This window comes from Stigmatopora argus, chromosome 24 (assembly GCF_051989625.1).
Source record: "Stigmatopora argus isolate UIUO_Sarg chromosome 24, RoL_Sarg_1.0, whole genome shotgun sequence".
NCBI classification, from domain to species: domain Eukaryota; kingdom Metazoa; phylum Chordata; class Actinopteri; order Syngnathiformes; family Syngnathidae; genus Stigmatopora; species Stigmatopora argus.
Window position 1 is genome coordinate 4197418 of NC_135410.1, and position 16577 is coordinate 4213994.

Here is a 16577-nt window from a genome sequence, read left to right on the forward strand (position 1 = left end):
ACGTCCGGGTACCAATAGACTCGGTGGCATGGCTGGATCCAGGACAACACCTTATCACCCGATGGGGAATAGTCAGGTGGAACGAATGAACAGGACATTGCTACAGATGCTCAGAACACTGACGGAGACACAGATATCGAATTGGAAGGAATCTTTGAACAAGCTTGTGCATGCATACAACTGTACCCGTTGTGATGTGACAGGTTATTTACCATTTTACCTGCTTTTCGGGAGATCGCCGAGGCTTCCAGTTGACATGCTTTTTGACTGTGCAACAAGTCAGATACAAATGGTCAGCAGGACTATGTGGAGAAATGGAGACGGAGTATGGAGGAGGGGTACACCATTGCAACCGAGAGTGCACGGAATGCTGCAGAAGAGGATTCTGACGAGCGGCATACTCTTCTCTCCATTTAGTCGCGACATACTCAAAACATTTAATGTCATCTGATTCAAAACAATTGCATAAGCTAACCGAATAACACCATTAAGGTAAAAAAACAACTGCTCATATTAGATCGAAACCAAAACACCTGCGTAAGAATTTGCAGTATAAGCATAATAATTTCTTTATAAGGTAAACTGCCGGCGTCCCAGTCAAAGCAATTTATGAGTCCTTCGTAGATCTTCATTGCGAACTTGCATCTGGGTGTCTGGGTTGCGAGGTGTATCTCCCAGTAAACAGTCCTTGGAGCGTCAACAAGCTGGAGCCAGCTGTCCTGGAGGGTGACCTCGAGTTTGCCCCAGTCTCAAATTAAAGACACTCTTATACAAAAGTAATTACAATGCATACATCTATAATATTATCCAGAATAACCCCAACAGAAAACCACCCACTAATATTCAAATTCACTTTTGCCTGTTGGAAAATAATTCATAAATGGGAGTCAATTCTAATTGAGAAACACGCTTATTTTATTCTAATTGAGAAACACGCTAATTTTATTAAAGTGATCAGATACATTATTCATCAAATTTTTAAATGTTATCTACTTCATTATAGTGACAGAAAAAAGAAATGGATGAATGAATGAACGTACTTTGCAATCGTGTTATCAATATGGCCAAAAGGACATGTTACTGTTATTTCTGTGTAATAATGATTTGCTACATTTCATGTTGTAGGAATTTGAAGACAGCTCCTGTTTGGGGATCTCCAGGTGGTAAAATCTCGAGAAGCATGAAATTGGCTGACTTCATTCAGATGAATTTATTGTGCTTTGAACTTTCCCTCCTGGGGTTTCTCCCGAGCAATTAACAATTGTGTATAGCGGGCGGAAAGCTAAACATGGAAATATGGATTGTCGCACCCCGAGCAGGTTGAAACCCACATTCTCGGGCGGGTGATAGAGGATTCACGACTCCTGATGAAATAGTCAGAACTTTACTCCCAGCCTGGCCTAAACATGCAGGCCATTTAGCGGGGTGACAGACATCACAGCCAAGGAAAACAACTCCACCCTTATCTCAGTGAAGCACAATAAGATCACTTTTGAAACAATGTAAGACCGTTGGACAAAAAGAGAGAGACTATTCCGCCTGGAGGATCTTAAACAGGCAATGGTAATAATAAAAAAATAAATATATTAAGGATTAAATTGAATGGTAAGGAAAATAACTATATAATTATGGTACCACACTGGTAGAATATAATTAACAGTGATTGGTATGTTTTGATTTCATTTTTGTATGTGACAATGATATATAATATGTTAAGAGTCTGCATTTTTAATCTTTTTATTCTTAAGGCTCCAAGGAGTGGTGGATCGTTCTGTGTGCGTCTGATAAGAAGCAGTTTGCCTGATTGTGGATCCTGCTTTTTTTCAGCAGCCTTGTTGAAATACATGTCAAAATGCTGAAGTTCATTCAACTATATTTATCCCATTTGTACAGTAGATGGCAGTATTCATCTGAGGTTGAATAGACCCCCGTTAATTTAAAGAAGAAGACTGCGCGTGGAGCTGACGTAATATTAGCGGGCAAACGGCTGGAATTAAGTTTGGCAGTGTCTGTTGCGGTCAACTTTTAACAGATTCAACACTTCGTTCGCTTCAGAACGGACAGATAGGAGTGTTGTACGCTTCAGAACTGACAGATAGCAGTGTTTTTATTTAACCTTTCAGAATGAAAACGAGACAGCGAGTCCGTCGTGTGTACAAGTGGCGAGGAAAACCATTGATGTTTGATAGGAAGCTGAAAAACTTTGAATATGGGTGAGGACGTCTCTTATACAAAGTTATTTATTTATTAAAGTCCAACTTCAAATTTTATTTTATTTCATGACTTAAACGAAAAAAATGCGTCTATGTCTTTGGTTTTATGTACATTAATTTACGGCCCTTTGGCTACTGTATAAATGGGTTAGGAGTTTATTTCAAGCAGTATGTTAATGTGTATGTATAAGTGTGTGTGTGTGTGTGTGTGTGTGTGCGTGCGTGCGTGCGTGCGTGCGTGTAAATGTGTGTGTGCGCGTGCGTGCGTGTGCGCGCGTGCCTGTAAATGTGTGTGTGTGCGCGTGCGTGCGCGCGCGCGTGTATATGTATGTATATACGTGTATTGTATATATGTGTATGTATATATGTATATATATATATATATATAGTGTGTGTGTATAGTATATATATATATATATATATATATATATATATATATATATATATATATAGTGTGTGTGTGTATAGTATATATATATATATATATATATATAGTGTGTGTGTGTATAGTATATATATATATATATATATATATATATATATATATATATATATATATATATATATATATATATATATATATATATATATATATTGGATTGGATTGGATTGGATTGGATTGGATTGGATTGGATAACTTTATTCATCCCGTATTCGGGAAATTTTGTTGTCACAGTAGCAAGAGGGTGAGGATGCAGGAATAGGAAAGGTATTTTAGACATAAATAGATAGGTAAAAAGTAAGTTAATAAATAAATACATGAATAAATTTGTAAATAAATAAGCGTGTTGCTTAGCACATATATACATACATACAAATAAATATACATGCATGCATACGGTAGGTCTCAACATTCAGCCATTTTTTTGTTAAAGAGCCTGACAGCTGATGGGAGGAAAGATCTGCGGAAGCGCTCCTTCCTGCAATGAGGGTGCTGCAGTCTATTGCTAAAGGAGCTTCGGAGGGACTCCACAGACTCATGCAGGGGTTGGGAGGTGCTGTCCATGATGGACATCATCCTGGTCAGCATTCTCCGCTCTCCCACTTCCTCCACAGAGTCCAGAGGACAGCCCAGAACAGAGCTGGCTCTCCTGACCAGCTTATTCAGCCTGTTCCTGTCCCTCTCCGTGCTCCCGCATCCCCAACAGAGCACTGCATAAAACACTGTAGATGCCACCACAGTGTCGTAGAAAGTCCTCAGCAGTGTCCTGCACACTCCAAAGGACCGTAGACTCCTCAGTAGGTAGAGGCGTCTCTGGCCCCTTTTTGTACAGGTCATCTATGTTTGTGGACCAATCTAGTTTGTTGTTGAGGTGAACACCCAGGTACTTAAAATTCTCCACGATTTCAATGTCTGTACCCTGGATGTTCACCTGAGTGGTCTGTTGAGGATTCCTCCGAAAATCGATGACCATTTCCTTTGTCTTACTGGTGTTGATGTAGAGGTGGTTTTGCCTACACCAGTCAACAAAGGCTGTGATGACTCCCCTGTACTCCAGGTCGTTCCCGTCCGTCACTCGTCCAATAATAGCGGTGTCGTCAGAGAACTTCTGGAGGTGGCAGGTGTCTGTATTATGTTGGAAATCCGATGTGTAGAGGGAGAAGAGGAGTGGAGAGAGCACTGTGCCTTGTGGGGCCCCCGTGCTGCAAGCTACCACATCAGACATACAGTCCTGGAGTCTCACATATTGTGGTCTGTCAGATAGGAAGTCGATGATCCATGCGGCTAGGTGGTTCCTTACTCCAGCCTCTTCCAGTTTCCCTCTCAGTAGGACCGGCTGAATGGTGTTGAACGCACTGGAGAGGTAAAAAAACATCATTCAGGACTGAATCTGTTAAAGAACTGATTCAGTTCATTGGCCCACTCCCTGCCGCCAGACTCCGGGTCTCTCTCGCGGTTGCCTCCATGGCCCGAAATGGTCCTCAAGCTCCTCCAGACCTCTTTGGTGTTGCCTCTCTGGAGTTGGTTCTCCAGCTTCCTCCTGTAGATGGTCTTACCCTTCCTTACCTCTCTCTTCAGCTCCTTCTGGACCATTTTCAGGCTCTCCTTCTCCCCAGACCTAAAAGCCCTCTTCTTCTTGTTCAGGAGGGCCCTTAGATCCCTGGTGACCCACGGCTTATTGTTGGAGAAACAACGGACCTTCTTGGAGGGTACAATGTTCTCAACACAGAAGTTAATATAATCTGTGATGCAGTGGGTCAAGCTGTCAATGTCATTACCATGTGAATTGCACAGCACCTCCCAGTCAGTGGTCTCAAAACAGTCCCTCAGTACCATGCTGGTCTCCTAGGTCCATCTTTGTATGATCCTCCTGGTAGGTTTTATTTTCCTCACCATAGGGATGTAGGTGGGGTTCAGATGGACCAGGTTGTGGTCTGAGCGGCCCAGTATACAAACACTGGAGCTTTTCAGATATCAGAACCGGGCCCGGAGGACGACTTTCCCCAGTAATTTCATACAATTGAAATATTATTTAGGAATATGGCCATATTTTACTCACCAAAAATCCTTTTTATCTTTACACAATATCCATCCTCCTTTCTTTCTTCCTTCTTGTCTATCGCCATCTAAGCTAATGCTGAAATTCGAGCCTGTCCTGTCGTATTTCTAGCATAGTCCGTCTTGAAAATGGCTTTAAATCAACACAACAATATATTTGCTTGTGCAGCTCGCTCCAGATACAGTTTGTTAGCTCTGGCTAGTCCAATCTATCACTAGCCAATCATAGTTGGTGAAAGCGATGACGTATCCCTACGCCTGCGAGAAGGCAATGACGTATCCCTACGCCTGCGAGAAGGCAATGACGTATCCCTACGCCTGCGAGAAGGCAATGACGTATCCCTACGCCTGCGAGGAGGCAATGACGTATCCCTACGCCTGCGAGGAGGCAATGACGTATCCCTACGCCTGCGAGGAGGCAATGACGTATCCCTACGCCTGCGAGGAGGCAATGACGTATCCCTACGCCTGCGAGGAGGCAATGACGTATCCCTACGCCTGCGAGGAGGCAATGACGTATCCCTACGCCTGCGAGAAGGCAATGACGTATCCCTACGCCTGCGAGAAGGCAATGACGTATCCCTACGCCTGCGAGAAGGCAATGACGTATCCCTACGCCTGCGAGAAGGCAATGACGTATCCCTACGCCTGCGAGAAGGCAATGACGTATCCCTACGCCTGCGAGAAGGCAATGACGTATCCCTACGCCTGCGAGAAGGCAATGACGTATCCCTACGCCTGCGAGAAGGCAATGACGTATCCCTACGCCTGCGAGAAGGCAATGACGTATCCCTACGCCTGCGAGAAGGCAATGACGTATCCCTACGCCTGCGAGAAGGCAATGACGTATCCCTACGCCTGCGAGAAGGCAATGACGTATCCCTACGCCTGCGAGAAGGCAATGACGTATCCCTACGCCTGCGAGAAGGCAATGACGTATCCCTACGCCTGCGAGAAGGCAATGACGTATCCCTACGCCTGCGAGAAGGCAATGACGTATCCCTACGCCTGCGAGAAGGCAATGACGTATCCCTACGCCTGCGAGAAGGCAATGACGTATCCCTACGCCTGCGAGAAGGCAATGACGTATCCCTACGCCTGCGAGAAGGCAATGACGTATCCCTACGCCTGCGAGAAGGCAATGACGTATCCCTACGCCTGCGAGAAGGCAATGACGTATCCCTACGCCTGCGAGAAGGCATTGTGGTGTTGCTAACTCGAAATCTGATTGGTTAAAGCAACAGTCTTATCGACGCTTGTTTAATGCAGCAGAGCCTGCAGAACTGATTGTGAAAGCCTTGAGGCAGATTTCTGACCCTGGCAACAAATAATGGCTGAAATGTTATTGGTCAAATGCTTCAATATGAAAACACACATCTGGAAGCAGTGCAACCAGGGGGAAAAGCAATGAAAGGAAGATAACAGACAATTTGGAATTATTTAATAAGTATTCATGGTGTTGGGTTAAATTTTCTCTATAATTATATTAAAGTTAAGTTAATAATCTGACTCCAATTTGTAACCTTACCCGACTGCCACTCATCCAACAATTTGCGCGCTCGTTCTGCAATAGAAAGGTACCAGGAAGCCGACATTTTCACACACGGGTGGATTTATTTCTAACACACAAATCTAATACATAAGCCTGTGGTTCAGGTTCCTCTCAGTCCATTTTTAAGCGTCTCTGTTGCCACCAGTCGTCGTAGTTCTCCTTCTGAGTTGCCCAGGAACTTAGTTATAGTCCACAATATGCAAATAACACAACAACGAAGACCTCCTGGCCATTGGTCTTTATTTCACGCCGAAGCTCCTCGCGGTTCCGCCCAGTTGTACTTTTCCTGTCCAGCAACTGCTTCTTTGTTATCTTGTCTTGGCTCCTGCAAACAGTCCATTCCAACCCCCACATCCTGTCCGCGACCCCCGCACACACTCAACATTCCACAGGAATGCAGGGAGATCTAATGAACTCTCTTTAAGCTGTAAACTATTATTCCTTCATTCCCTCTCATGACCTCATACGACTGAGGTCATCACTCAAATACCTTGTTTTATTGTTAAACACGAGCTAAAATCAATGGCCATAAGCTAAAAATGAGTAAACAATTAAAAAATCAGTAGAAAACTAAAAATCAGTATAAGATTTCATTCTAGTAAAAAATCAGTAAAAAATTAATACTCTCCTCCTGGCCTCAGCTTCCCTGAGGCTACCCCCCCATACTCACATCCCGAACTCCCGGAGGGCCACAGCTGTCTCCGCCTCCTGGGGGTCCTTCTGAGGGATCATCATGTACTGGCCACCCGGAGTGCGTGGCCCCAACGTGTGTTCAATTGTTCTGACAGTTAATGATCTGATACATGGAATACAGCAACATCCGCATAACACCATAATAGCGGTAAACACAGCGATAGAAACCAGTATTGATGCAATCAAGCTTTTGTATTTGCCAAAGACGTTTAACCAGTCAGAGTACCAACTGGTGTCCACACCTGAGTGCTCCTTCATTTTGTTACTTAGCGTACAACACTTTCGCTCCACACCACAGCCAAACATCAGCACGAGCGAGAGGGATTCCTGCTGGCAAAGACACATTTTCATTACACCATGACTCCTGGATATTTCCAATCCCAGGGCCAGTCCCATTTAACTTTAGGCAGGTGAAATTTTGTTGTGCAGCATGGGTGTCAAAAATGGGCTTTCTCTTTTCCATTAACAAATCAAGCCATTGTTGAGTCCAGTTCAAAATTGTCACCCAAGCGTTCACCTGTGTCGATTGTTTACACTTCGGATTTAGCAGTAATTGTTGTGTCTGTGTCAGCGTCTTACCACCATCTCGCTCTGCTTCATACCATACCGTTCCATTCCAGGAATGATCCACCATCACTCGTTCTCCTTTCACTCCATTCCTTCTGTCATCCTGCACCATCAACATAGTCCACACAAAGCACAAGCCAGCAAGCAAAATAGTCAATAACGTTAAACATTTGCATTGTCGTCGTCTTTGTTCAGACACTTTCGAGTCTTTCGAGTCCAACTTTGATCCAATTCTTGCCATCGTCACATTCCCTCTCTTGACCTGCCCGTCCGGGCGGTCAACATTTAAGCTCACCATTGGCGGGCACAAAGTCTGGGGCCGGGCGCAACTGTGAGTAATGGTACCACTTTTGTCCTTTAGTATCCAATTCAAACTCATTACTTTTAAAATGCATATTAATCAAGTCCCAATTCATTCAATAATGTGTATCGCGTTGCATAGTAAACTCAATTGTCTGAAATTCCAAATATCCCAGTGTAGTAGTCTTTTTATCAAATGTAACATTCCATTGTCTTTGGAGTTTGCCAATCATCTCCTATAAAACTTTCTTAATCAATCTTTTCCAATATTCAGGCATAAAATTAAAATCCAGTTATATTTCTATCCATTCTCTTTCTAATTGTTTACTTTGACTATCTGTAAGAAGGTTTGGTCTCAATTGAAACGCTTTCACCTTTTTTATGGAGACAAAAAAACAATATAAAAAGTTCCTTATGGTTTACAGCATTGCTCCCCGAGCAATAATCTTTCCACTCAATATTGGAGTACTTGCCATTACGTCTGATTCCGTCAAAAGTTTATCTTACCTGTCTCCTCAAACGTTTCAACTGAGAGAACCTTCTTACAGTGCACCAGGTGGATCTTGCACGGACACTCTTATCCTGGGTTGCTCATGCGTGCTCTCCATGATTCCTGTTAAGAAACACCATCTCCCTTCGCCAACCCAAAATTAATGCGTTTCTTTAAAGTTTTTTCTTTTATGCAGACATATGATTAGCCTCATCCTCCAGTTCCAATCGTGTAGTGAATAATGGCATCTGGTACATTCCACCAAATTGGATTTCCATATTTTTCCGGAACTAAATATGGAAACTTTTGTCAATTCAGTCAATGTTTCTATTAACACAATTTGGATGCCATTATCACTATAATACTCTGGAATTTCATATCATGCACTGTCTTTGTTTTTCCCAGTGCTCCCAAATTTCGCATAGCAGATTTGTTTCTCCACTTCAAATTTCACATTTGGAGTACTGCTGCTTTTTTCATTAAAAATTTCCTTGGACGAAATATTTTTCCATAATTTGTCGTTGCCATCCGTGAAACGGCTTATTGGCAAATTCCGAAATCGGTTCCAATTTGCTAAATCATTTTCCACCTTGATACCTAACCGATTGATCATATCTCGGTGGTCGGCCAATCAAAAACACAAAAAGACAAACAAACAACCATTCATGCTCACACTCATTTTCAGACATCAGTGGTCTGCAATTTTTTTGTTTTTGTTTTGTTTTTATCACTGGTGAAGAGCGCCATCCCACGTCTGGGCTTCTTGGCAGCTTACCTCCATTTTGCTGTCCTATCAGCCTAATCATTCTCAAAAGAAATAGGTTAACGTCATTTGGTTGACATCAATTGTTCGATTCTAATGCAATCCGAGATATTCTCATAGTCATTCATTCTTACGACTCACGCTAAAGCATATTTCATCTGCTGATGGGCAAAACAAGATACATATCCCGTGCACTGAATATGTATGATTCTTTAATCCATCTCAGAGAAATCATGCCTATCCTAAATTAATTATTTTATCGAAACTTGCCAGCTACATTTTACCTAATAATTTGGATCAATGCCATTTCTGCATTGTCTTCATGTTTGATATCATTAATAATTTGGATGATTCCTAATACTTAAGTCTAAATCGCAAATCCCTCTCTATTTGCTAAAATAGCTAAATTGCACTTGTTGAATTGCTGTTCTGCTCCAAGCTTGTGTTTATTTAATATAAGAGCCATTTTTGTAGCTCACTTTTACCTCAATTAAAATTTAGAGAAACTCACCTTCCACTTAGCCATTTCCTAATTATAAATTTCCGTGTCTAATAGAGGACCCATAATTTGTCACTAATATATCCCAATACTGTCAACTCTCTCTCTCTACATCTCTCCCTGTTTGCGCAGAGGGAGGGGGCCTTGGGCTGGGCTGGTGGGGGCTCTCTTTCTCCCCTGGCTCTAGGTGATAAAAAGCAGTTATGGGCGACCCCCCCTCTTTTTGTTAGCTTTGGGTGAGGGGTGTCTGCATCTGTGAAGGGGTGCTGGTCGTGACCACTGGACCGAGCCGGCGAGCCTCATGACCAGGAGACAGAGCCAAAGCATTCTTTCAACTGCCAGGGTGTTGCAAGAACCTTCTGAAAACAGTAAAACAACGTACAATGAAAATCATCCATAGGTGTATGGTAAGGCCGGAGTGAGTCAATGAATGATTTCCACCGTGATATACAGACAACAGTCCCCCAGTGGCCGGAGTTTCAGGCTCAAGACGTGACCTATAGATTGTCCACCACTGTCCACATGTTCATATTGGTTGTGAACACGGAATCTTTGCACCATTTGGTAAAGTCACTGTGAGGCCATCCAGTCCACATAAGATGGTAGCTCCAATAGACATCAACAAGTCTCTTCCCATCAAATTCATAGGAGCCTCTCGGGCACCTCTATTCAGAGTGTGGAGGCTCTCATGGACCGTCATAATCATCTCCGCCCTGGTAATATTGTCCAGGTGACTGGGCCGGCTGCTGTGGGCCGCCATGGTCCGGCAGTGCCTTGTCCTCCTCCGCGTGTAGGCCGCTGTTGCTGTAATGGGCCATACTGCTGTGCTTGGGTTGCCGTGGGAACGGTTGTTGCGGTTGCTGCTGTTGACTGGGACAATCATGTGCCCCGTGTAAAACAGTTGCCATGCCTTGTTGGCCTTGTCCTGAGTACCCTCTTCCCCGGCCACCAGAGAAAACCACGCCCATGACCACAGTAGCCATCATGTAACCGACCACCTCGGGCCCCACCATAGCTTGGAACATCTGGACGGATTGCTCTATCTTTTCTTTGACCTTCTCGTTATCATACATCGGTTCCGGAAGACCCTCGACAATAGCTATCCAATCCTGTTTAGAATTTTTCTTTGACCTTCTCGTACCTGATGTCTCATGTCACGCGCGCAGCTCTGTCCACTGATCCAGGCCAAAATCCTCCCCCGCCATGAACTTTCTACCCTCACCAGAGGGGGGGGGGTTAGTGCCACATCTCTAAGAAGGATCATATATCACGCCTCCTCCCCGAGGGCAAAGGGGAAAGGTACCTCCTCTCCCTGCACTAGGCCACGCCTCCAACTACAGTGGTACCTCGTCATACGACCGTTCGTCATATGGAATGCTCGTCTTACGGGGGAAATTTCGATCGAATAATTCGCCCGTGATGCGGTTAAAGTTTCGTGATGCGACCAAACCAGGTTGCCATGGCATTTTTTTTTGGCATATCTTTCGTGTATAACAATATTTACGAGCACCGGATGAGCTATTCAGACCAGGAAACGCACAACGCGCATGCGCGGTGAAAAGAGGGCTTTCTGGGTAATGAAGTATACTCGTGCTCGCAAAAGTATCCCCGGTAGCAACTCTATCATAGGCGCCGTTCGATGGGACGCGAACACAGATGCTACAAGCTAAAAGGAGCCGCTAGCCAGCGCCCCTGTAGCTCCCATGAGAAATCCGACTCGGATCGCTGCCGCCTGTGCGACGAGGAAACAGAGTCGTCTGAACACTTATGGCTCCGCTGTCCGGCCTTAATGACCGAACGCTACCATCGCGGCTTGGGCAACTCCCTGGATGAACTTATCCGTGTTCCAGTGGCAGCCCTAGCGCTGCTGAGGGTAATCCTCAGGCGCCTGAGGTGAAAAAGAAGAAGAAGAAGAAGAAGAAGAAGATGAGCAGCGGGGCGATCGCTGATAAGACTGCTTGCTGCTCGTTGGCAAGTGGTCGTGCGTTCTCCGATTGTGAGGACATTTGTGTGCATCATTTTCGGAATATTTTGAAGGGAATAGTACGACAGCAAACAGCCCATCGATAGCGAACGTGAGGGTGGAGTGTTTGTTCTGTTTACGAGTGCGTTGTGTGGAGGGAAAAAAAAAACGAAGCCCCTCTCCCCTCGGCGAAATCCGGCCAATTTTAGTTAGATTAAACACTTTATTTCTATTAAACCACTCGTTATTTATTACTTTGTCAATATATGGCGAATTATAAGAAATAAAACATTTTTTTTCAATCCAATATCCTGTTTCTGGTGTTTTTTTCAGAGAGTTGGAACGAATTAAATTGTTTCCCATTCATTTCAATGGGAAACTTTACCTCGAGTTACGAGTAACTTGTCATACGAGCTCAGTCCCGGAACGGATTAAGCTCGTATCTCGAGGTACCACTGTACTCATTCTCTCATTTCACTTCTTTTTTTTTTTTTAAAGTTCTGTCTTAGCTGTGACGTCACGCTCCTTTTTCCTTTTTTTTTTCTTTTTTCTCAATGCTACGGACAAACGCTTTTGACCCGTACAATGTAAATTTCCTTTCAACGTACAAAATTATTTCTCCAACTCACATTTAATTTACCTTGTCTTTGAAAACCTGTGCTTCTACATCTTCACATTCTCATCAATTAATTCCATTCCATTCTCATTCAGCATCTTTTTCCTTTCTTCCTTTCAAAACGCACACACGCACACACGCACACATACACACACACACACTCCATTCTCTCCCAGGCCCTCTCTCAACATTTCTTTTCCTTCTTAACTTTCTTACTTTCTATTCCACTAATTACTCTTTTCTTCATGCTTACCAAAATCTTTTCTATTCACAATTCCCTTTCTATGTTCAAACCTTCCTCAAGCCTTCACAAACCTTCATGAAACCTTCTACATCCTTCAAATTGGGACATAAACCATTGCCTCTCAACCCATCGCGGCAGACAAAGGCAACCCCCACATTACGCATCCGCACATACACACACATCCTCTCAAAATGCACGCACACACACACCACCAACTCTCCGATCTCCATTCTGCATTCCATTCGTCAGCTGAGACAACCTGAGAGGAACCTGGGCTATACCCTCGATTCAGTAATTTTTTTTTGTCTGACAAATGTTGCTTATCCGCGAGTAAATTTGGTAATTCCCATTGGCAAGTGGTCGTGGGTTATCCTATTGTGAGGACTTTTTGCAATATTTTGAAGGGAAGACAAAAGAGAAAAACCCTCGATAGGTTCCTTTTAAAGACTGCAGCTGAAAGTCAGGGTGGAGGCAGGGCAAATAGAGTAAATTTTAGTACTATTAAACATCATAACCACTAGTTATTTGTTACTATGTTAATAGATGGAGAATTAGAACAAATAACTATGTTTTTCCATTCCAATATCCTGTTTTTTTGGTATTTTTTCAGAGGGTTGGAACGAATTAATTTGTTTTTAGTTCATCTCTATGGGAAACGTTGATTTGAGATACGAGTAAATCGGCATACGAGCACATTAATCTCGTATCTCAAGGTACGCAACTCACTGTGTCTTTCTGCATCAGGTCTTTGGTCATTACTGTCGATGGTCTACCTAGACCTCACATCATTAACACTGGTCACTGCATTCTCATTGAGGGTGAAGATGAAGACAACCCATATGTGGCCAAAGTTACCAAGCTGTTTGGGGATGGTGAGTAATAGATTGGTGGTCATGAAATCAGTTTTAAACACAAAAATGGGTCATTCTATATGTAAAGGGTAGAAGGGCTGTATACTAAGCATTTTCAATCACAGGTGCTCACAAAATTAAAATAAAAGTACGTAAGTTTTTTATTTATCACTGCACATTTTTATAATCACCAAATTAGTGTACACAAGTATGCACTTAACTTGTACCCAAAGACAATAAACATTGTTGTTCCATTCCTTGTATTCCAGTCGCCTTGCATGCTTGGTTGAATTTATTCAGCAATATACAACAGGAGTTGGGTCAAACCCGTCTAAACTTGGCCCCTCCAGAGTGATCCTCATTAGATCCTGTGTTATCGATACTGCCAAGCTGCTTCTTATGGAACTCTTAATGTTATTCTAAGCAGAGAACTCCTTTTCATAATGGCACCTGAAACAGGCACCACCATCATCAGCTGCACTAACTCCAGTACTTTGTAATCTAGTGCACTCACCTTTTTGCTCCAAGATTTACTTTTCAATGAGCCAACCCACGTCAATCTACCTTATTTTCCATGTATGCATGTTGATAGACTAAAGAAATGACTAAATCAAAATGATCTATTTGACACACGTGTATTAAAAAATATCTTGTGGATTCTTACAGCTTACATGTTGAGTTATGTTTCATAACCACAAATTTACAATTCATCTTTGCATTTATATGCGCATGCGTGCACGTTAATAAAACAGTGCAAAAAAAAGAGCTGGGTTTTGATCAGGAGGGGCCTTTCTTTCTAGTCTCACCCCTCCACATCTCTTTTGTTTCCCATGTGAGTCCCCCAGCAGAACAAGGGAGTCCCCAGAATGAATACTCTTATCAGTAACAGAGTACAACTCTCCTGATACTCTGTTTCCGGCCTGGTAAGCGCCGATAGCTATTTCCTCTTATCGGGGAGGGATCTCACTTTCCGCATAATAATAAATGGAATGATTGGCCTGAAGCCCGGCGCTTCTTCTCCCGGCACTTTTGTCCAGCTCTGGATTTCCAGCGGCATCGAGGTGTTGCCCTTTCTGTGTATTGTTCACAACTGATCCCATGTGTATGACAGTGGAGGCATGGCTGAATGGTTCCAATAAAGAAGTAATAACTAGCATATAAAGAGCAAGCTAATAGAACAAAGAGTTGTAAAAACATTAAAGTAAAAAGTATAAAGTACAAAGTAAAGTACAAAAGAAGATATTAAGAAATATTAAAATGACATTTAAAAAAAGATAGAAAGGCTGTAAAACAAAAAACGAATAAGAGCGAACAGAGCTACTGCCACTGTCTGCCGCCTGACGGCACCATCTTGGAAAATATCAATGTGTTCGAATCTTATGTGCTTGCACTTGAGCTCTGATTCTTCACCACTTGCAGTAAATTTTATTTGCATATGCAGAGCTTCCAACCAATGTTCCCTCTAATTTTTCGTTTGTCTGAGCAGAAAGACAACCTCCCTGAGCACACTGAGTACCAGTGTGAGCGAAAGCATCATTGCTCGCTATGGGCACACACCAGTATCACACCTGTCATAAGCAGGTGCATGTCATGTTCCCTCTAATTTTTCATGTATCTGGGGCATACACACAAGCTCCCTGAGCAAACTGTTGACCACTGTGAGCAACATCAGATATGCACCTTTTATTTTCAAATAAGTAATTTGGTCCACTTAAAAGACAAAAATCTGAAAAATGGGATGTACAAATGCTATACAGTATGTGAGAGTCCTGCTTTGGCCATGGGAAGAGTCCTGCTTTGGCCTGGCTGAGGGTCCTGTTCTGGAAGATATGAGACGTATACAACTTTTAGACATAACATTTTGGTCACATTAAAACATTCACATTTTGCACAATGACTTGTGCTGTAGCTTGTGATGCAGTGCAAATTCCTGTAGCACTTAGTCTGTAAAATATCCAATTACACAGTTTTTCTTGGCATTTCTACTACACATAAATGATGTAATAGTAACAACATTTAATGATTAATATCCGTAAAGACAAAATCTTAATAAACATCACAAGAATATGCACAAATCTGACTTAAATTTTACCTTATTTTTCACATCTGTCCTTCTCACTTCTCCAATGGTTGTACACTTTGTCCAGGTTGATGGCTTTGTCTGCTTCTTGCTTGGACTTTATGCGCATCAGCTGATCCAAATGTGTCACTTCAAGACGATTTCTGGATTTTGTTTTGATATGATTCATTTAACTAAATCCTCTTTCACAGTCAGCGCTGGAAGCTTGAAATGTAGCTCAAATATCCACAAGCTGTGAGATCTCATTTAGCTCCTCACATCTAAGTGTTGCAGCAACCATATCTGAGAATGTGCTGATTCACCTCTGTTTAAGTTTCTGCTTCATTATGTACTTGAATTCAGCATACGTACTGACTGTTAATGGTCTCCATAGACTGTAGTGAATGGTGGAGAATGGCCTCATACTTCTTTGCCAATGTGGCAATGTCTGCTGATCCATAGTCAAAACTGATGTCTGAGCTCATTGTTTCAATATCAAATGCAGACCACTCCTTTAATTCATCCTCTGGAAAACGAGCATCCATGTGATCGCAGCTTACTAATAAAAAGAGTAATCTCACCAGTATTTCTGCCATCAGCTGATGAGGTCCCCATTGCCTCTTTGACACGGTCGCTCCACTGTACATCCTTCTTCAAGTATTGGGAATGCAACTTCTCAATTTTTGCTCTAGAAAAGCAGTGTCCTTCCATCACAGTCAGGTTGCGTCTTTGTAAAGTGAGGCAGAGTTGTGCTAGCTCACCCAAAACATCTCCCAGAGCAGTGATAGTAACCTTGAATTTTGAATTACTCAGCTTTTTGTAGCAGTACCTTGCCACTGGATCTCTGTTATTGGTGATTTCTCTTTTACATAATTCTGTAAGCACAGTGTAGTTCCTCAGAACAGCATTGACAGCTTGGTGCCGCGACAGCCATCGAACTTCGGTCAGAGGCCTGAATGACAGTGCATCTTCATCAATAATCTTTGCCAGGTCCTCCATTTTGCCCCTCTTCACAGCGGACCGAGAGAAAGTGGAATAGACGGTTCTAAGAAGAGTTTCAACATCTCGCATCGAACGCACATTTTTCCAGGCATCATCAATGCCCAAGTCCTCTCTGTGGGCCACACAATGTTGTTCACTTAAGTGTGGTATTTGGCGCTTTAACAAAGCTGCAACTCCGTTGTGTTTTCCTAGCATCACTGAGGCACCATCCGAGGTCAGCATCACCATTTTCTGCATGTCCAGTCCATGTTTGGAGTAAAACTGA

At 42.9% G+C, this 16577-nt stretch overlaps 1 protein-coding gene across 3 annotated transcripts in view; it reads left to right on the forward strand.

Annotated features, from left to right (window-relative positions):
* Window positions 1-1947: 1947 nt before the first annotated feature.
* Window positions 1948-16577, forward strand: part of orc1 (origin recognition complex, subunit 1) — a 101308-nt gene continuing 86678 nt past the window's right edge. For all 3 annotated transcript variants that reach the window (XM_077594751.1, XM_077594752.1, XM_077594753.1), the window contains exons 1-2: window positions 1948-2213; window positions 13145-13272. In XM_077594751.1, coding sequence (XP_077450877.1) covers window positions 2125-2213; window positions 13145-13272 — 217 coding nt within the window. In that variant the 5' untranslated portion in view covers window positions 1948-2124. The remainder of the gene's footprint in view (window positions 2214-13144; window positions 13273-16577) is intronic.